Source organism: Pogona vitticeps, chromosome 2 (assembly GCF_051106095.1).
Source record: "Pogona vitticeps strain Pit_001003342236 chromosome 2, PviZW2.1, whole genome shotgun sequence".
Classification (NCBI taxonomy): Eukaryota; Metazoa; Chordata; class Lepidosauria; order Squamata; family Agamidae; genus Pogona; species Pogona vitticeps.
Window position 1 is genome coordinate 293176289 of NC_135784.1, and position 22329 is coordinate 293198617.

Consider the following 22329-nt stretch of genomic DNA (forward strand, 5'->3'; position numbering starts at 1 on the left):
TGTAGAATTATGCATATTGTAAATTTCTTTATCTTCTTACATGAGCTTTTTGAAAGAAAATAAATTTCTTTGAAGAATAAAAGGGCAGACAAAGAGCTTAGAGTGTTAATTTTTATTAGTTGCAGTTCCCATGGTAGGAGTGAAGCAATAGCTGTAGTGATTACAGCCGTAATAGTAGTAGACCGCTATGGCTGCAGGTTTGTTTGTTTTTTAAGGGAGTTCTTTTCTCTATTCAAAAGAAGTCAAAATGCTTACTTTTAAATTATGTTTGCCTATTGCAAGCTAGGCTTTGGTACAAAGTACACCTAACTAGTTTTAGATTAGATTAGGTATCCTTCAGTCTCGAGAGACTATGGTAACGTGCTCTGTATGGAGGACTTGGAACAGCGTCTAGTGTGGCTGAGAAGGCCAATTCGAGAGTGACAATCCCTTCCACACTGAAAACAAATACAATCTGTCCCCTGTCCAGCTCCCTGATTTTGCTGCTTTCTGGACTGCCTCTTTGCCTTGGCCTGCTGGACAACTGTCTCTTCAAATTGAGAGAGGCTGTGATGCACCACCTGTCTCCAGGCTGAACGCTCAGATGTCAAGGTTTCCCATCTGTTGAGGTCCATTTCTAAGGCCTTCAGATTCTGCTTGCAGATCTCCTTGTATCACAACTGTGGTTCTCCCTCTGGGGCAACTTCCCTGCACTAATTCTCCATACAGGAGATCTTTTGGAATCCAACCATCAGCTATTCTCACGACATGCCCGAGCCAGCATAAATGTCACTGTTTCAGTAATGTATACATGCTAAAAATTCAAGCTTGTTCTAGGACTACTCTATTTGGAACTTTGTCCTGGCAGGTGATACCAAAAATGCGTCTAGTTTTAACACAGCATTAAAAATAATTATACAACACAAAATAGAAGGCAAGTGATTTTTTAATTTATTTTGGAATCCTGTGCATTTTTACTCAACAGTAAGTCATTGCCCTTAAAAGGCACGTGTGCAAAGGATGGCATATCGACTGTACTCAAGAGTAGACAATAGAAGCCAATGTAGTAGAGAAAATTCTATTAATGTATATGAGCTCAGGAATAAGATGCCCTGGCTTCCTGGATTAGGAAAAAAGGTGAGATTGGATGTTTGGATGATGGACTGTCGGGGCTAGCTGACCTCATCCATGGTCCAATGTAGTAGAGAAAATTCTATTAATGTATATGAGCTCAGGAGTAAGATGCCCTGGCTTCCTGAATTAGGAAAAAAGGTGAGATTGGATGTTTGGATGATGGACTGTCGGGGCTAGCTGACCTCATCCATGGTCCAATTTTTTTTTAAATTCTGTGTGTCTCCTATTTTATATATTATTCTGTCTCCCCTACCCATTGTAGATAATATTGTGACAGAGCTGGCTTCAACAGGTAGGTCTGCCACCATTAGAATTGCTCTGAGAATGAAGTACTAGATATCAAAGCTTATACTAGTTATTTGGTATTGTATCTTTAGGAATGCAAGAGAACTGAATTTGATGCCTGCATAGTGGAGTGCTCTCTCACTGCATTGGAATGGGCCAGTCGAATGCTCCCTTTTGCTCATTTCATGAATATTGAAGAATTGGTCCAGGATATCATTCTGAGCCTTATTGGAGAATTGCCACCCATCAGAAAGGTATAGAGAGTTACGGAATTGAGATTCCCTTTAAAATATATTGTTCGTATTCATGGTTGTGAACATGAATCTATAGGAACTTTGCCAAATAGATTTAAGTGATCTTGACTTTTTGCATAGGTGGCAGAAATTCTGGTGAAAGCATTTCCTAACCCGGAAGATGTAAGAGTTCCTTTAAGAGATAAATACAGTGCTCTACAACGGCGCCTTCAACACTGCATAGTCAAAGGTATCGTGCTTGCTGTTGAAGGAAGCAAAATGGACTACTTGTTTATCATTTTTCTAAACAAACGACTCCAAAACTAAACCTTGCTTTAGAAAGTGCAGATATAAAATTTACTGTACAATGCATGGACGTTATGATTAAGATAGAGACAAACTTATTTAAAGTTGTTATATTTAAGAGGGCTGAATGCAGTAGATTCTTGGTCACAACACAAAATTGTATTACCTGCATTTATTTATTTATGTATTTAAATGTTGTATATGCTGCCTTTCTCCACATAGGGAATCCAAGGCAGCTTACAACAAATAATAACAGCAGATTTTATAAATCTATATAAATAACATATTTTTTAAAAAACCAATTAAACATATATTAAGTTAATCAAGTTTAAAAACAGTCAAAAACATTAAAAAAACTTGTAATACATGCAAGGCATAAATAATCAGACTGCCTTAATTAGAGTATCTTGATAAGGTAACCTTTCTAGAATTAACAATAACTAATACTTTATCTCTTTGGCTAGGCCCCAGCAGTGAAGAAATGATGGCTGTTGTTATACAGGCTGTCCACAAAGTGAATGTGAAAACATTAAAGTGTGTCATCAGGAACATAGGGCCCTATGAAAAAAACATCTGGGAACCACCAGAAGAGGAGACACAGGATCCTGGAGCTTGTTGTTATGATAAGCTTTCTTTGGGAACTAGTCTGAGCAGAAGCACAATTTCAGATTTGGGAAACTCCCAGATTTACAGTGATGCTGAAACAGCAGAGTCACTGTCTGAGGCTTTGCTGGTGGAAGAAACGAAAAAACACATTCGTACTCAGATGGAGGAAAATAACAAGTAAGAGTTTATAATATTTTTGAACACCTAACCTTACTTCATTCTAGCTTTTATTCATTCATAGTAGTTAATACCATCGCCATTCTTCCTGGAACTGTCCCATGCTGCTCTAACGGTTAGCTTATGCATGTTTACTTGGGGGAACATGGCAGTGCTATTCTTACTTTTAAGAAAGTGTGCATTGGATTCCAACATAAAAATGACAAGCAATTCCAGTTTTTCTGCTTTCAGGCTCCATCAATATCTGAGATCTATATGGACTGTCAGCAGAGTAAGACGACAAGAATACTGGAGTTAGTGTGATGCTAGCCCCAGTTATAGGAGAATGCTGTTTGCCTACCAGAAACAAATAATAAGGATCATATGAGAAAGACATATCAAGTACCTCTTCTTTTTGATGTTTAATTTACAGCTGTATTTCCACATGGGTCGCAACTGCACGTACGGAACAATGTAACGTGAATTCAAGTGACTTCAGTCACTGCACACAACACAAACCCTGGCATGGTTTAAAAATCATGCCAATATGTACTTTTTAAAATCACACCCAGGCTTCTGTCATTGGCTGTCCAGTGCTGGTAGGCCTCCCGGTTACTGCTGGCACCAGGATTGTTGCTTGGGATGTGGCAAAAGTGGAGCCACTCGTGCTGCCCTCTCAGGCAACAGCAGTTTTGCTCCCCAGGCAGTTCTGGGAAGCACTGCCAACTAGTGATGTTGTCTTTTGCTGGAGTGGGTGAGACGCTGCTCTGACTCCAGTGCTGTCAGTAGCCATGAGGAGCCTTCCAGCACAGATGGGCCGGCAGCTGCTCCACCTCCAGCTTTAATGTAGGAATTGTCCTAAAGCAGGATGTGTAAAACAGATAGTTTCATGCCCATTTTCAGGGAACCTGCACTAAAAAGCTCACTGTGGGTTATCAAAAAAGTCTACTTCCTGCCATGGAGTAAATACTTGTCTGAAAACCATCATTTATGCCAGTACATTTTCATGTAGAAATTAGATGAAAATCAGATTGTGTTGTAACGACTTTGTAAGCATTTTATCTGCCATGAGAACAGAATACCTAACTGTTGGTTTAATTTTCTTTGGAAGGAAAAGGTGCAGTAAGTTAATTGACTGCCTTTTTAGTATCCTTTCTTATGATTTGCCCTGTTGCAGGGAGATTCATCATGAAGAGTTGATTCGATGTAACAAAACTGCCGAAAAATTAGAAGACTTCAGTGTGAAAGAGAGAAGGAACAAAAAAGAAAACACTAAAGATATAACAAATCAGCATGTTTTGCCACTGGTGGGTGAATGGGAGTTTGAACGCGATGATGATGAGTATATTAAGTTTTTAGATCTCTTTTTAACTTACGTACTTGAAAGAGATCTGATTGATCACGGACATTCAGTGATTCCTTTTCTGGTGAGCTTTTCACCACTCCTTAGGGAACATGAACTCAACTCTCTTCTTTTTGATGTTCATACAACACTGAAGCGTCGACAGATTAAGAATAAAGGCCAAAAGGTGTTCAGAGCAGGTTCTTGCTATACCACTATTTTTGAGCCCAGTGCATCTGAGTTGGTTCTTTTACGTGATAAAAAGAAAAAAGAGTCGAAAGACAGAACTCCACCTGTTACCATTCAGCAAACAATTGAGACTTCTAACCATGAGTCAGTGATGGGACTCCATGCAAGAAGAGGATTATTTGGCGTAAGCCAGAAGTCAAGTTATAGTACACATGATGGTTCCAGTAAGAATATAAGTCTTACATCAGTGTTAACTCAGCATTCGTCAGAACAGGCTTCTTCTGTCCCCCAGAAAGTTGCAAATCATATATGTATCTACAAAGTAATTCAAACGAATGAGGTTACCGAGAGAGAGGACCCAACTCCAGAAATGAAGTTTAAATTTAACAACGTAGCTAGTTTGCTTGAATGGATGATCAGATGGTCTGATAAGAGACTGCTTTATGACCCGATCTCAAGACAGCCATTTCAGGAGTGCCAGCCAATAATGCATGTGAAAATATCTGCATCGGCCATCCTTGCATCATTGTGGCTTCTAGAATATTACAGCAACAAACCAGAAGACCAAGATATATGCTTTTTGGTAAGCAAGAGGGGCTGACATGCCTAAAGTGACTCTTGGAGTCCCAGACAATGTACATCTGTGTACAGTAGCCTTCCTCTTTTCAGCTTTGTTGAGACAGCTGTATAACCCACTCTTAAGTGAGCAACTGTGTGTTTTTAGTCAAGGAGGACCATTTTAATCTGTTTTTTGATGCATTGGAAAGATAATCTTAGAAAGAGCACCAATGGAGTGTATAGACATCTATAACTTATGCCATTTTTTTTCTTTTAAAAGTTTCTTGTCTTGGTTCTTAATAAGTATAGCAGCAAGAGCAATTGTGTTAATCCCTGACCTTTCTATAGCAAGTTAAGGGAAGGGAGCAAGTAATAGCCTTTCTATTAACTTTGTAAGAAGTTATACAGGGAAATATAGGGAATATATACATGGACTCTGTGCCCACCAAGTGCAAAATATATATTTGATAGTAATCATACAGACATTCAACCTTTTATTGCATTACAGTTCTTGCAGTTAACGTTCTGTTAACTCATTAACTCATATAACTTTATATGCAGATACTGTTTTTCACAGGACCCGGCTGTTTTCTGGATTCTTTTTTTGTAAACCAGGATCCCAGTTTCTAATTTGGGGTATAAGACATGATCCCACGTTTTTGCTAAACAGAATATGTGAAACTGAGGCAGATGAATCCAGTGCATAGAAGCTAGGACGTTTCTAGGTTGGCTGGAGTAAAATCTCCTTTTTCAGATTAAAACAGGAGAGATGAGCTACCAGTAGGGTTCAGGGCCATGAAGATCTTTGAATAATTTTATTCTCTCTCTCTCTCTCTCTCTTTCTGTTTCTGGAAACACTTTGGATCAGGAATGGGCAACTTCAGCAGGTCTTCCCCTGGCCCTCAGCATTTGGAAAACATTTGGCAGATTGAATGTATACATTTTTAACCACTAATGTTCCACCATGCTGAAGAAATAATTCAACATAAAATTCCCCTCCTCAAGTGTTGGCAGTAAAATTGGCCATTTAGAGGATGTTTCATCCCTCCTGATAGTAGTGTCTTATTTTATTTTTTATTTTATTTAAAATCAGCTTCCTTATGTAATACATTAAACTATACAAAATACAAATTTACAAAACATGTATATTATTGTGAGCAAAAGGAGTTTAAAGATCAATCGTAGCGAGTGATTGACATATTTTTCCTATATCTTCACAACTAAAAGTATGCATAATAAGTAGAGATGAGTGTATTCGTATTCATATATGAATATCCCCGCACAGGTAGTGTTAACGTGGGTCCAGCCCCATGGGACCGGACGGTTTACTCACTGATCTGCTGCAGACGTGGATGGCGCGATTCTACCAGTCTTTGACCTTGCGGCGAGGCTTGTCCTCCCACCTCCTGCCAGGAGTGGCGAGTGGATCGCACGCTGTGGAGGCTGTTGGTAGAATCGCACCATCTGCTCATTAACGCCACCCGTGCAGGGATACTCGTATTCATATACAAATACACCCATCTCTAATAATAAGCTATGAGTTAAATGGGTTAGGAGGAATCTGACAGGCAAAACAACAACTTCTCTTAGGCAAAAGAGCTCAATTACTTTTGTTAGGGCTCCACCTGCTGTGTCTTAGTTAACCATAGTTACATATGGCATACTTCATTAAATCATCCTGAAACGACCTGGAAACATGGAAGTCTATTTTTATTTTCAAATCTCAAAGAGCTGTGTTTTGTGCTTAACTCATGCTAGAGTAGGTTGAGGCGCTGAAATAGCTTTGAATTTTATTGCCGGGGCACAATTGACAATGTCTCAACTAACTTCAAATATGGTTGTCAGGGCAGGTGGACTGCAGGTTCTCTGTGAGCCATGCCTTCCCAGCCCTGTCTTAGAGAAAAATACTTCAGGCTGGTCTACTTTGCTGTGGAAATACAGTGATTCAAAATGCTCATGACCAATCCTATCATAAAATTCTTTGGCACTAGCTACTTACTGTGCTTTCATGCTAGTTGATTGTTTAGAATGCTAAGTAATCAATCTAAAATAGGGGGTTGCTAGGAAAGAACAAAACATTCCACGAGCAGGGAAGTTCTTTCTTTGATGCATTCAGATGGCTGTGAAGACTTGTTTGAGAAATATTAAGTCTTGTTATATTACCATCAAAATCCTGTTAGTTATGACTACAAGTGGAACTCAAATGGTGTATGTTTGGAAGCAAGTTGTGTCAAGTTAAGAAATTACCATAAACATTTCTCTTGTGTGCTGAGTCACATGCACAACTAGTGTCTACTGTAACTTCTGCACTTGAGACAATGCACCTCCAAAAACTATGCTATTTGTGTTAACACTAGTGTAAATTCCCAACAGAATTTTGGCTAATCTTTCTAACGTGTAAGTACTATACCAAGTCAGAAATGTGGCCACTGTCTTAATTGTTTCTTTCTTTTCTGATTTGAGATGAGTGATAAAAACCTAATACATCAGTTGAATAACTAATACCTAGGCAAAAGCCTTTCTGAAGGATAACCTTTTAAATGTCATTTATTAATTACCAGAATAAGATACTTAAGCTATTTTGTTGTTGCTTAGTCGTTAAGTCGTGTCTGACTCTTCGTGACCCCATAGACCAAAGCACGCCAGGCCCTCCTGTCTTCCACTGCCTCCCGAAGTTTGGTCAAATTCATGTTGGTCGCTTCGATGACGCTGTCCAACCATCTCATCCTCTGTCGTCCCCTTCTCCTCTTGCCTTCACACTTTCCCAGCATCAGGGTCTTTTCCAGGGAGTCTTCTCTTCTCATGAGATGGCCAAAGTATTGGAGCCTCAGCTTCAAGATCTGTCCTTCCAGAGAGCACTCAGGGTTGATTTCCTTCAAAATGGACAGGCTTGTTCTCCTTGTAGTCCAGGGGACTCTCAAGAATCTCTTCCAGCACCACAGCTCAAAAGCATCAATTCTTTGGTGGTCAGTCTTCTTTATGGTCCAGTTTAATCATTTATTTGAAATCAATTTGTCAAATTGGAATATAAAAGTGATCATAGGACAAAAGGTGATTAGAGGAGCATGTAAACATCAAGCAAAATTTAGCTCTCTCTCCAAAACTAGTAGACAACTAGTTTTACCCAAATGTTAGTGTCACAGATGGGGATCTAGTACAGCAAGCCTAGGGAAGCATTCTAATGGGGATCTACTTTATCTACATGTACAATTCTCCTAATGCTGAAGGATCCTTTCCTCTGCAGTTCTAAGATGTTGCTGTTGTTGTTGTTACCTAAATCAGGACCTTAATGACTGAAATCCAGTTGGTGCAATTGTGTAATGTAAATGATAATTATGTCATCCCCTGACATGGTTAGTCTTTATTTTAATGACATTTAAATGTTTCAGGTTCCAAGGCTCTCTAGAGATCCATTTGTCTTGGGAAAGCCTTTGGGAGCCTTGGCGTGGTGGTGGTGGTCAGGCTTTAATACTGGGAAATTGTCACTGTTATTCCCGTAACTGAATTGGGACCATCTCTAACAATCCAGCTGTGATTTTCAGTTCTGAAAGTGTTCCTTCCACCTCCCCATCCCAAGGTTCCCAAAGGCTTCTCCAGAGCAAAAAGGATTGTGAGGGAGCCTTGGAAATGGAAGTGGGGGGACAGAAAGTTTTAAGTTGCATTAAAATAAAGATTAGCACTGCTAAATGATTATGTCATTATACAGCACAGTTACACCAATGGGATTTCAGCCAATATACATTGAGAGAATATGGGGTAATGTTGTAGCAGTTTTAGTGAAGAAACATTGTGATGTTTTGACATATAAGCCGTATTTATTCTTTTTCAGAAACTGCACGATGGGTCTGCAAGTGTCTGTTCTTCCACTCTTGAATCCAAAATAGAGGATAGCTTCATGGATACAAGTTGTTCTCCATCAGCTGGGATTTCAGTTGGTATTCCAGATAGCCATGTCTTGGGCAAGCCTTCTGAAAATGCTCCAGGGTAATACTTCAGTATCCAATTTGATGTACATCGCTAAAATTATAGAAGTCTATGTATGGATCATATGGGGGAAAAACTGTCTACAGCTTGAAATCTAAAGAGACTTTGTAAACTTTTAAATCTACAGAATCTTGCAAGAAAAACAACATGAGAAGAAAGAAAGTGATCTTAAGGGTCACTTTGTAACACATGACAGGATGATTGGAGGAACAGATTGTGATGTAGGTTTGAAAAAAGAAATGGGAGAATTCACACCAAGTAAGGTGGAAGTGACATCTGAAAACGAGGGTAAGTTAAAATAAAATAAAATTCAACCAATACTTAATACCCAATTCATCTGTTGTGACATACAGTGGTGCCTCGCATCACAACGTTAATTCGTTCCAGCTAAATCGCTGTAGAACGAAAACGTCGTAATGCAAAAAAGCCCATAGAAATGCATTAAAACCCGATTAATGCGTTCCTATGGGCTTGAAACTCACCGTCCAGCGAAGATCCTCCATAGTGCAGCCATTTTCCCTGCCCGTGCAGCGAGGAATCCGTCCCAGAAAAGAGCGGGGAGCCATTTTTTAAACCCGGCAGCCATTTTGAAACTGCCAGTCAGCTGTAGACAAATCATCGTTTTGCGAGAATCGGTTCCCGAAGCAGGGAACCGATCATCACAAAGTGAAAAAAAACCATTCAGACCATCGTAAAGTTCGTCGTAATGCGGTTTTGTTGTTAAACGGGGCGCTCGCCTTGCGAGGCACCACTGTATATGAAGTTGGAGGTATGTGGTAAATGTTATATTGTAGCTTCCTGTAGCTAAGACCTATTTATGTGTGTCATATTAGTGTAACAAGAATAAAACAAAACCCTACAGTTTCTGTGTAATGTATACTTTCATACTTTAATAACTGGAAAAAGTCACTGGCCCAGGGTAAGTGTACGCTTGCCAAGCTCCTTAAACTCCACCTGAACATTACTATAAAGCTCCTGAGAACAGGAACAAACCTCTTCGCATCTGAGGCTAGAGACCAATGAATGGACTGTTATCAATGTTGTAATTTACAGTGGACCCTTGACTTACAGAATTAATCTGTATTGGAATGGTGGCTGCAGGTCGAAAAGTCTGTAGGTCGAGTCTCCATTGACCTACAATGCATTGAAAACCAATTAATCCGTAACCGGCCGTTTTTGTTCAATTTTGGTTTTTTTGTTTGTTTGTTTGTTTCAGTCTGTAGGTTGATTCTCCGGCTGCAAGTCGAACCTAAATTTTGTGGCCAGAGAAATCTGTAACTTGAAAAGTCTGTAAGTGGAGCCGTCTGTAAGTCGAGGGTCCACTGTAATTTTACATATGCTAATTTGGGCAGTAAACCCTATTGAATTTGATGATATTTACTCCCAGTTAAGTGATTATAGGATCATAGCCTTAGGCGACAGCAGTCAGAATCCTATTGGGGATTCACGGTGGTATAATTGCAGAAGCACAAAGGTGAAATGCTGTTAATTAACAAATTGGTTCTCATGTCCCTTATAGTGTGCCAAGCACACAATGAAGAATGTGAATTAGCGGCAATTCACCATCATGATGTATGCAGTTACACTTACATAGGCATAAACCCTCAGTAGGATTCTTGCAGATCGGTCTTTCATCTTGCATGTAAAGACTTGGCAAGAGTGATAGGGAACAAAAGGATGTGCTAAGGAACAGGATTATTTATTTAATACTGTAGCTTTTTAATTTTTAAAAAATTTCATTCCATTTTAAAGATTACTGTGAAGATCCATTTGCTGTTTCAAGAAGTCCTACCATTTCTGTCAGCATTACATCGGTACAGCAGAAAAAAGAGGCAAGTTGCTACCAGTACTAAGGTCTTTTCACTCCAGTATTTGTAAAAGATGCAGGCCATTATCCTGTTCAGATTACTTTGTATGAAACAGAATTTGCTGAAGTGGCTGTGGCCGTTTGAAGAGATGCCTGTTTCATGTTGTTCTTCCAACCAGGCGTTCAACTGGTAGGCTTGCCATACTTTGAGGGTGTACCTCACTCTCAATATACCTTTTTGATTTATAATTTTAAATGGTCTAGTAGATGGAAAGAAAAATGCCAGTTTATGGGCCAAATGGGGCTCATAAAGCCTTCCAGTCCATCCTGCAAAGGTCCTGATGATCCCATGACCTGGATATTCTCTTTCCATCTTCAGAGTTGGAAAAGGCTGTGGGGAAATGAGAAGAGTAACAGTATGTGTACGTGAGAGAGATTGAGAGAGAGAAAAAAATAGTGTCTATGTGAGAAAGAAAAGAGGCATGCTGTATTTGCAGGTCTGGGAAACCATGTTCAGGAAAATAGCCAAGCCAGAAGATTGATGCAAAATTTAAAACTTCTACTTGGAGACACTGGACAAATGAAACATGGGCATTCTCCTGGCTATAACAGAAGATATCAAGAAACAGAATGCTGTTTGACATAGTGAAGTCCAAACTATCTTCTACAGATAGACTGTCTATTTTTAACCCATTATATGTTCTTATGTAAAATATTAGCTAACAGCTATACTTTCTAAGCTGAAAGTCCTGTTATGAATAGATCACATCATTGCTGTAATTGTAGAAGTGTGCATATGTCTATAATAATCAGATTGCTGTTTATGGAAGTTCAGCAATTGGCTGAAAAGTAGAATATAAAAGGAATAAATATGCGATCATATTTATGAGGTCATAAAGTTAAGAATAGCAAAAGTATAATTACAATATGATCTGCTCTCCAGCAAATGTATGATTACACATCCTTATGCACTTAAATACATCTTTTTAAATTGCAGCATCAATCTCTAGCAGATGTTCAGTGCCCACAGGAAGATGTGTTTGTGAAGACCTTGGAGGGAAACGCTACAAAGCTGGAGAGGTGAGGGAAATTATATCACAAAGTATATGTGTGTGCATAGGTAGTTGTGATTCATTATGTGGTAATTTATGGATCTATGAATGCATACAAGAGTGATTGATACTGATCATCAGGAGTCTAGCCTTCTGACAGCACTTCTCTGGGCTTCTGTGCCACACTTAGACCCCCTCACTGGGTTAAGGTATGCATCCAAGAAGGGGATAATTTTGTGCCATCAAGTCAATTTTGACTTACAACGACTCTTTTCAGGGTTTTCTAGAAAGAGAATACTCAGAAGTGGTTTATAATTTCCATTTTCTGAGAACATCCTGGGATTGTACAGCTTGCCCGAGGCCACACAGGCTGGCTCTTCTGAGATGCATAGCGGGGAACTGAACTCCCAACCTCTGGCTCCACAGCCAGATACCCAATTCACTGAGCTACCCAACATGGTAGCACACAATCCTGAACCAAACTGGGAGCTTTTCAATGTCACTCCCATTGTACCAGCATAGCTATGAAATAGGATACTAGCCAGTAATCATAGGACCCCTTATCTGCGGGAACAATATCAACAGTTTCACGTAGCCCTGGTTTGCCACAGACGTATGCTCAACATAGAAAGGTGCTCCCTCATGTCCTTTGTCCTATTTCCTTGTATGTTGTATAAGGCAGTGGTCTCCAATGTTTTTGACACCAGGGCCCAGCCCCAAGCGCCCCCGCCCCTCCTCTCCCCCAATGAGATGAGGCACCTCTTCCTCAGCACTGCCACCCCAATCCACCCCCCTTCCCCCACCCCCCTTCCCCAAGGGAATCTATGAGCCATGAAGCCACCTGGCAGAAGTTCTCAACAGCAGCCCTTACCTGCATGCTGCTGCTGCTGCCTCCCTGGCCTCTGGGAAGATGCTGCCGGTGGCGCCTCTCCTGACCCAACGCAGCGGCCCCAGCTGGGGTGCCCCTTGCCCCTTGTCTTTTTCACGCTCCTGCTGTTTTGCCCACAATGCTTGGGGAACACCGGTGAGTCTGCAGGGTGGAAGGGACAGTGAGGGGGATCCCTTCCCCCACTCCCCCCCCCCGTGCTGCTGTCTCGGCGGCCCGGTCCTTCTAAGGCCACGGACTGGTACCACTCTGCGAACCAGGGGTTGGGGACCCCTGGTATAAAGGGTTCCCTAGTATCTGCAGTTTCAAGCATCCATGGTAGATCGTGGAACTGATCTCCTGTGGATATGAGGGTTCTGCTGTATAGTCAAGCCAGGCTTTGGAAAGGAGATAACGCCAAGGACAGTCAATAATGAAACCTGATCAGTTAATATCAGATCTGTAAAAGTAAAGCATGATACTTATTATTACACATCTAGAGACAATATAATAATAGACAACAGAATTCCCAGTTGGGGCAGAATAGAGAAGGCAGTGGAAAGCAAGGAGCTGTTCCGAATGTGCCGTGGGGATGTGTATGTAGACTTCTTTGAGTGTGAGGTCTTTTGTCTGGGGCTTGGGAGACCGGGTGTGGAGGGAGAGGGCTGTGTGTTTTTATAACCCCATCCTGATGGGATTTGGAACAGAAAATTCCTGATTCAAAACAGTTTGTTTTGGAACTCAAAGTCCTTATTTGCTTAGGAATTTTTATTCTAGCTTCGTTATGTTGCGTTCTGAAAAAAACTGGCATTTTCTGATTGATGTGCCCCAAATGGTAGCCACCTCTCAACACACATACATATAAGAGCCCCTGGAATACTTTTTCTAAGTTTCAAGTGTACCCACCAGCCCCAGAAAGGTTGAGGACCCGTAGCTGTGGATCTTATGCATTTCATATGGCCTGAACGAACAAAAGTGAAAATCCCTTAGTACAGTTGTTTTTTTAAAATAACTTTATATTTCTCTTAACATGTTTATTCCTGTACTCTTAGTTGTCATCCTTAACAGTTTAGTCATTGTAAATATGATTTTACTGACATTTTAAAGACAGCCCTTTAATCCAGAAAAACAATGTAAAGATTTGTCTTTAGAAATGCTTTATTTCATCATCTTAATAATGCTGATTTTATCTGTATTTTTATTGGACAAATTAAATTGTTTCATCTCTGTTATTCACATAGCTATTCTTGAAGGCTAAATACATTTGTATATGGAATCTAGACACTTTGTTTGAGTTAGTTGCTAATTGCTATGGAGACCACCTGTAGACAGAGAGAAGTTATGAACAAGGTAACAATGTTTGTTTACAGTTAGAAAGAAAAAATCATTGTGTGATGGAGGATTAATTCTTGTGCTTTGTAAGTAATACAGCTTGAAATTTTATGCTAAAAGTCTTTAAAAATGAATGATGTTTATTCATCGCAAGAAATTATTAATGTGTTGGATAAAAACTAAGTGTATCACACTTTCTGCATTTACAGTCCTCCATGCAGAGCAATTCCCAGCAATGTTCCTTGTTCAATTTGTCCTGAAATGAAGACAGAATTTACTAGGTAAAAGAAGCTAAGTTGCTGATCTTCCTGTTACGTGTCTGCTGTCCATAAAGTCATTTGTTGTCTTAATCGTAGTAGTTATAACAGTTTTGCTGTTGTTAACAATGCTGGATACTTTATAAGCTTGTAGTACAGTGTCTGGTACTGCCTATATTTGAGCTACTACTCATCAGAGTACTAATGTTGGTGGCTTTTAATAAGCATTTTACATAGCCAGGAATTCATGTGATGGCCAAATGGTTCTGCCCTTTCACATATTTTAAGCACGAACTATCCAATTAATTGTATTAATTTCATGAGCTGTAGGTATTCAAGGAACTGTTAACTATTCCAGAAGCACTACTACCACCAGGAATCATGTTCATCTTAATTTTCTTTGGTCTAATTCTCTGTTAACATGTCATTTCGGTATGAAGGGTCATATATTTTTTAAAGTTAAATGCCCAAGTTGCCAGGGGAGCACAAGGTAGAAAGAGCTGCATATCCTGCTTATGGGCTTCCTGTTGGTAACTAGTTGACCACTGTGTAAACAGAATGCTGAATTACATATATCTTTGGTCTGATTCAACATGCTTCTTATATCCTTACTTTTGGATGTTCATGAAATTGTAATAATTCAAAAGTATATTTTTAAAAGAAAAATAAACAAAGATTAACCAGAGCTTTAATCTGAAGCCTTTAAAAGATAGTTTTGTACATTTTTTGACTTAGTGTAGCTCAGTAGTCTAAGGAACCTGGTTGCAGATCCAAGGGTGAGGAGCTTGAATGCCCACTGTCCCTTGGGCAAGGGGGGTAGTTGAGATCATGCAGTGTGTGCCTGTGGGGAATGGCATGCCCTGTCATCTGTGCAGCCTTGGGCAAGCTGCATGGTTCTAGAATGTCACCAGCAGTAAACTACTTTTAAGTATTATATACCTTGAAAACCCCGAAAGTATCACTGTAAAAATTATTAACAGTCTGTTTTGTAAACTGCATGTAAAAACGCTGGATTTGATCTAATTTTTTAAAAATTTAAAAATTGAAGTGTGATTTAAATCAGTTTTTAAATGATTCATTTTTATCCACCTTGTGTAAAAAGCAGTCAGGCAAAGCAAACAGTTGGTGAAATCATGCTATTCCAATAAATAGATTTGGCAACATCCAGAAAGTAGTTGGAAGTCAGAAGAAAGCCTCTATATGATGCTGAGTATAATTAGCAGAAGGGGTCAGAATTAATTTTCAAAATGTGCTAGTTCTGTGATGTGACTGTTTCTCCTTTGTCTTTGCAGCAAAGAGATCACAGTCTCAGATAATCAGCCTTCATTCACTGTTGTGTCAAGTGCTCTTTCAAGTGATCCATCTGGTCCAAAAAATGAAGAGATGGGTGCAAGGGAGCCGGCATCACAGCCAGCAGCACAATCATTAAACATTTCAGATGCAGTTAGGGAAATGCTTCAGGATGAAATGTTCAAACTGGTTCAGGTGAAGATGTCTCATTTTGAAAAATAGAAGCAGAAGCTCTGTTAAAAGAGTTTATTATGATTGATTGAACTGCGGATGTCTGAACCACTGTAGCGGAAGCTGTTCCTTGTTTGTTTATATATTGTGTATTAATTCATTATCTTTTTTCAAAACTTGAAATTACTCCAGTCACTTCCTGGCTTGGGGAGAAAAAAGCAGGAGATGTTTGAAAAAGATGCAGAGCATCTTTTTAACTTTAAAAAATTGGGAGGGTGTTGAAGGCATTATTGGGGAGGACTAGGCTTTTTGAAATCCAGAGGGGAAGATGCTGGACCTCCAAAGTTGCCCATCCCAGAATTATATGAATCTGTGCCTTAGAGTGACTTACGTATGGATCACAGGCGACTTGCATGGCAGACGCAGAAGGCATTTCCAGGCACTGCCATCTTTTTTGGGTGTATTATCATTGGAAGATGAACCCAAAGGGTGTGCCTGCCTGCTGTGTCTCCAACTCAACTCTGATCTCTGTATGTTTGGCCTGAAACTTTGTGATTAGGGCTTCTCCTGGCAACATACCTCCACATAGTTTGCAGATGTAGTCTTTTCTGGTGCTTTATAAAGGGGCAGACGTAGATTAGAATCGGGGACAGAGGGCACAGTCCTACTACTCTACACAGCAGTTAGGTATAAGCCACCTAGAGTAGTCCTGAGTTGACTAGATAGGCGGGATATAAATAAAATAAATAAATAAAAATAAATAAATAATTTTGAGACGAGCTTCTGTACAGCGCCATGCTCCTTCTGTTGACCCTTTGATTGAGAAGAGGTCCTGTAATTAAAACTTAACAAAGTTGTTCATACATTAGTTTGGAAGATCTGCATCTTCAGTAGCTCCACTCAGAATAATTATACAGACCCAAACTGTGCTTGTGAAATTATAGTACATAGATTTGCAGATATTCAGCATAGTATGTGGTATTACTCAGCAGCTGATTTCATGATGACAACAAGTACATAATGATGTCTCAGTGCATTAGAATAAAAGTGTGATTATTAGGATAGGATAGGATTTCTCTTGCTGTCTTGTTTCAACAGGGTAATTGTAGAACTAGAAAAAGCTGATGCGTTTTAGCAGATCCTAATTTCTCCTATTCTGTTTGTGTTCCAGTTGCAGCAAATCAACTTTATGAGCCTCATGCAAGTAGTGGGAGCATCCTTTGCCAACCTGCCAAATATCTCACAGCAGATGCAGCAGTCACAGCCTTTCCAGTTGGAAAGAAGCCAGACTCCAAACATTGCAGGGACTGATGTAGCAAGGTCTCCCCCAAGACATCCAGCAGATGGTTTTCTGAAAGCACAGATGGCAAGCCTTGAAAACAGTTCTCATGTTCGTTCAAAAAACATCAATCCTCAGGGAAAGGATAATTTACTTGATCAACAAAGCTACAATAGATATGTTCTGGTAGATACATGTATTATAGTATAAAAAGTTATTATTCATACAGTTTTGTTTAAACCATTGCTTGTTAATTGTGTAAAATTTACATTGTTGATTTTTTTTGCCTCTCATTTAGAATCCTCCACAGACCAATGATTCTTCAGGCTTGCCAGAGAACCAGTCTAATGAAAAAAATCAAATTCCACCATTTCAGAGCTTGCTTCACCAGATTCCAGCTAGGCCGCTACCTCTGTTATCTGCCTGTCTAAAGGATGAAAAGAAACCAAAGCTTATCCCACTGGCAAAACCTTTAAATACTGCAGATGGGCTTCCTTTGCTTAAACTTAAGCCACAGTGTGAGTTCCAGCTGCTCAATGTTTGCCCAGTAACACCTCCTAGGGCTTTCATTGGACCACAGCCACAACGAAAAGAATGCTGGGGGGCACAAGCTTCTTTTGTGAAAAATCCTCAAAGTGAAACAACAGCACACCTGAATTTGAACAATTATGATCACAGAGCTATAAAGCAAGCACAAGAGCAGGCAAGTAACCAGGTAGAAATTCTAAGTAAGGAAACTTCCAAGCAAGATCATTTGGATAGATACGGAAAAACAGAGGACATATCTTTGCATCATTTTCAGGCACATCTAAGGGGAGAGAAATCACTGGCTGACAATGAAACTCTTCTGCAGAAAACGTATGAACATTTTACTCCATTTCCCCTGCTGTATCTGAAGCCCTGGTCACAGTCCAAACATCCTTCGGAATTAATAACTGTTAAATGTCTAGGAAAAGACAAAGATTTCAAAGAACCCTGTGGGCGGACAGCATTACCATTACTTTATGCTAATTTATCTCCACCCATTAAGGTAATAGATTTTATAAGTACACCTAGTATTTTATTATTTTTAAATAACTCACTTTCAGATGAGTACATGAGATTTAACTACACATTTATAATTATGACTCCTTTTGTTTGATGCTGTTTCCACTTAACATTAGTGGAACGTGAATGTCTTTATCCAAACTTACACTCTGATTTATAATAAACACCATGGAATTTGGAGGGAGATGTTCTTTATGACATAATTGTATCCTTTTTCCTTCCTGAGCAGTTCCAAACACCAAAGCTGATCCCGCTGCAAAATCTCATTGTGTTTAAGCAAAGCCGACACATTGCCCAAGCGCCACATACGGGACATAAAGATCATCCTGAACAGATTCAGCTCTTAAAAGCTGACCTTAAATCACTAGAAGCAAGGCAAGACAGGAATAGTAAAAAAAGGTAAGAACAAATGGTACTGCTATAGCATAATTTAATCATACCTAGCAGTAACCCTTTTTGACATACTGACTATCATAAGCCAAAAAGAACAAAGAAAACCCTATAGCTAAAGGAGGATGTGGAAATAGAATTTCTGCCTGCTAATTAATTGTATGAAGATTGCTTTCTTGTGCCCAACAGAAATAGGTGAAATCAATGTCTGACTCCAAAAGGCTGTGTGCCTTTTTCCACATTAACTAAGAGCGCTTCCAGATGGTTGTTTGCTCTGCCGTGTTTTGCCACCTTTTTAAACGGTTGGTGACCCGTACCTGGGCATCACCAAGCAATTAACTCAGTAGGCTTTCCAGGTTGCAAAAAACTGCACACACACGGCCTGTTAAGACAAAGAAGCAAGTTACCAGCTTGCTTATGCAACTGCTCTGTATGCTTTTCATTCATTCCTTTTCTATGCACGTTCTAGTGGCTTCCTCCAAGCCCATTCTGCTTTTGCCCTCACAGAGTTATGATTTATGTGTGTGCATGCGAGTTTGCACAAGGGGTCTAAACCCACTCTTCTTCTTGGCTGATGGCAAACTTGAAATCTTGTCTCTGCCACTCGTTTTTTCACCACCAGCCCCTGCCTTATTCAGGATTCGCCTTTCTCCTTCCTTCAGTAAGCCCCTGAGAAAGTAGTGGTAGTGATGGTGGAAGGGGAGGCCTCTGCAAACATTTGACTTGGACAGGAGAAAGCATTAACCATTCCTCTTCAGTTTGAGGAAGAAATGAGGAAAATCTCCTGTGCCCAAAAGAAAAAGCAGGGTCTTTCCTCATTAAAGTTCAGTGGTGCATTGATATTAATGGTGGGAAGTGCCATAGACCTCCCTCCGCAATTGAGTGTTCAGAGAAATATAGCATACTTTTAAGCGGTTTGAAAAGGAGCGGACATCAGTGGAGAACCTGGTACTTAAAGAGGATACTGTAGGTGCTCATTCTGGCAGAGCCCTAAGTTATCCTGCTTCTGCCAAAGAATCACAAAGACTTTGCTGGCTCTAGTGTGCCATCAGCAGAAGATACTTTTTCCCTTCAGATACCAAGCTGAGTATCTGTCTGTTCTGTATTGTCATTGTTATTTCCCTTTGTTGTTTAGAAGAGACTCTTGGCCTTCTCTCAATTAGTATTATTAGCATTAATTTATTTGTGTTCTAGTAGTCATTTTTAAATGTGTGAATTAACATATGCAGCTTGGAAAACAAATCTAATAAGAGCAACATATGAAGATAAATCAGCATTTTACCTCTGAAAATTATGCCAGTGGACCAGTTAGCATAACCTAACAGGATTCTGACTGGTGTGGTTCTCAAAGTACTGTACAGACAATAACACCTAGTCGCTACAAACTACAATACAGTGGGTTTCAGCGATTGTGTGTTGGAATAATCGATTTTTATAACTAACAATTTTTATAACTAATTATAACTAACCTGGTAATAGAGAAATACTGTTTTAATCAGGATGTTGTTGAAATGTTAATGTGATGGTAGGCAGAAGAGGCGGACTGAGAGGCGGATCAGAGAGAAGAAAGAAAGAGAGAAGACAGCTGTGACTTTTCAGCAAGATGATGCTGTTGATTTAACTGATACTGTGAAGCAAACAAAGGTACAGTGATATTAAAATGATCAGTCATAATCACAGTCTTGTTGATTATATTGTAAAATGGTTATATCTTTTTAGAGTTATCATAGACGTCAGAAAATACTGTATGAGCAGTGGGGCAATTTTCCTTACACCTTCCTTTCACCCTTAAGCTGTTTGTTTAAATTTAGATTGAGGGTGGGGGGACTGGAATGGGGCAGGGAAGCAGATTCTGCTCCCCCAAGCTCTTCGAAAGCCAGATGCCATTGCAGGCTTGGTCTTGCCCCTGTCAAATTCTGTGCCCATGCTCTTAACATAATGGAGGTCCTGCTGAAGGAATACGTTTCTGTCCAGCAGGTGTGCCTGGAACCAGCCCTGTGTCCCTTTTCCTCCTCCCCACATGGCTGGCATTACCTGCAGTTTGGTTTGCTTTTCCAACAGGGGAGAGAATTGTGAAGTGCCCTTAGCAGCACTTCCAAGGACTTCTTAAGAGCACTAGTTGAGAGGAGGTCATGTTGCATGTAAACTAATATTGTTACTGTTTTTAAGCATGTTGCTTGCAAGTATTTAATCATATTTATTGTTACATTAGGATAATGGAGTAGTGTTCAACTATAGCTTCAGTGATGGTGACTCCTTGCTCAGTGAGTATTTGTAGCAAAACTGAAAGAAAGGGGGTGGGATGCTGAACCACCGAACACCTCTTGTGGCAGTAAACGAACATGGTCGAATTGCTGAACCAGCCATACACGCTCATTTCTAATTACAGTCTTGTGTATGGACTACAGGGTTCTCTCCTATCAATAATGGCTTGCAGAATGCTGTTTTCACTGCTCCTGCAATATCAGAGGTGCACTCCTGTGCACCTCTAATAATTATTTTTCAACAGTTACCACAAATCAGAAATTCAGAAGGATAGGAAACGTCTTATGACAAGCCTCATATTGTAATTATTGCAGCCAAGCAGGTCCAGATGGGCTGAGGCAACCAAATGATGGTACTGAAATATTATTTTATTAAATATGAATTCTAAGAAATATAAAAAGGGTCTATTAAATAATAACACTCTTATTCTATTTGGTTTTCTCAATTAGAAATAAACAACCAATACAGTGGACCCTCGACTTACAGACGGCTCGACTTACAGATTTTTCGAGTTACAGACTTCTCTGGCTGCAAAATTTAGATTCGACTTGCAGCCAGAGAATTGACTTACAGACCAGAAAAAAACCAAAATGGAATAAAAATAGAATAAAAACCACTGGTTATGGGATTAATCGGTTTTCAGTGCATTGTAGGTCAATGGAGATTCGACTTACAGACTTTTCGACTTGCAGCCACCATTCCAATACGGATTAATTCCTTAAGTAGAGGGTCCACTGTATATTGCATTAGTGACTACTGTGTTAAGATAATTTTATTTTTTTTTATTTTTTTGGTTGGTAATTGTGTTTCTCTCCTTCAGACCAAGATGCAGTTAACGTAGCAGAACTACATTATTTGGCTTCTGTAAGAAAAAGAGTAGCAGAACTTCAGGATGCTAGCACAAACACAGAGACTGGTAATGCTTACGTAGATATATACTTATCTCCACAAACAATTGTTGTGCTTTTGCTTTTCTAAGCTTTTGAAATGAAATCTTTTTCTACCAAGATACAGTAACTTCAGAAAATCTCCTAATAGCGTATTTCAGTGTTGCATCTATATAAATAAGTCCCACACAGATAAGGGTGCATATTGTGTTACAACTTGAACTTTGTAGGAGAAATTGTAATAAGAATAATTTTGCTGAACTAAAATTGACATTTATTTTTTCACATCAGATTTCCCATGTTGCCCCAGAAAGGTCTCCCCTTTAATAAATTTATAGAATATTGTATTTTTCTATTAATTGTTCCTTATTTTACTTTTCTTACCCATCAAGTTCTTACATCACATCAGGATATACAAACTCTCTCAGAAGACATTATTTATGAAACAGGCATAAATCAACCACTTCTCTCTGTTTCTGCCTCTGCAACAGGTGTGTTTTCTGTCACTCTTTGTTTACTGTATGTATTGATATTTTAAACATGTGCAGATGGTGGATTGGAATCAGAGTTTTGTCGTTGTTTAATCGTTAAGTTATGTCCAAGTCTTTGTGACCCCATGGACCAGAGTATGCCAGGTGCTCCTGTCTTCCACTGCCTCCCGGAGTTGGGTCAAATTCATGTTGGTACAGTGGACCCTCTACATATGAAGGTCCCTAATTAGGAAAATTTCGAGGCACTTAAAGCTCCTGCAGCAAAATTTTGATTCAACTTGCAGCCGGAGCTTCGACCTATGAAAGGCAGGGGGAAAGGGCGGGAAATTCAAAGCTGTCCCCGCTGCCCTCTGGCTCCCATCCCTGCTCTCCTCTGCCTCCCATCCCCATGGGGATGGGAGGCAGAGGGCAGTGAGGACAGAGG

The 22329-nt window shown here is 39.8% G+C and overlaps 1 protein-coding gene across 9 annotated transcripts in view; it reads left to right on the forward strand.

The window, feature by feature from the left end:
- The window catches only part of CPLANE1 (ciliogenesis and planar polarity effector complex subunit 1), an 84451-nt gene that overhangs the window by 33571 nt on the left and 28551 nt on the right, over positions 1-22329 (forward strand). For 7 of the 9 annotated variants that reach the window (XM_078384475.1, XM_078384476.1, XM_078384478.1 and 4 more), the window contains 17 exons: positions 1491-1652; positions 1773-1881; positions 2402-2720; positions 3877-4813; positions 8618-8772; positions 8900-9060; positions 10525-10604; positions 11577-11659; positions 14038-14109; positions 15378-15570; positions 16718-17011; positions 17124-17855; positions 18102-18271; positions 19792-19906; positions 20475-20526; positions 21348-21443; positions 21807-21905. In XM_078384475.1, the coding sequence (XP_078240601.1) occupies positions 1491-1652; positions 1773-1881; positions 2402-2720; positions 3877-4813; positions 8618-8772; positions 8900-9060; positions 10525-10604; positions 11577-11659; positions 14038-14109; positions 15378-15570; positions 16718-17011; positions 17124-17855; positions 18102-18271; positions 19792-19906; positions 20475-20526; positions 21348-21443; positions 21807-21905 (3829 nt within the window). The remainder of the gene's footprint in view (positions 1-1490; positions 1653-1772; positions 1882-2401; positions 2721-3876; positions 4814-8617; positions 8773-8899; positions 9061-10524; positions 10605-11576; positions 11660-14037; positions 14110-15377; positions 15571-16717; positions 17012-17123; positions 17856-18101; positions 18272-19791; positions 19907-20474; positions 20527-21347; positions 21444-21806; positions 21906-22329) is intronic. The other 2 variants (XM_078384477.1, XM_078384482.1) reach the window with 2 other exon arrangements.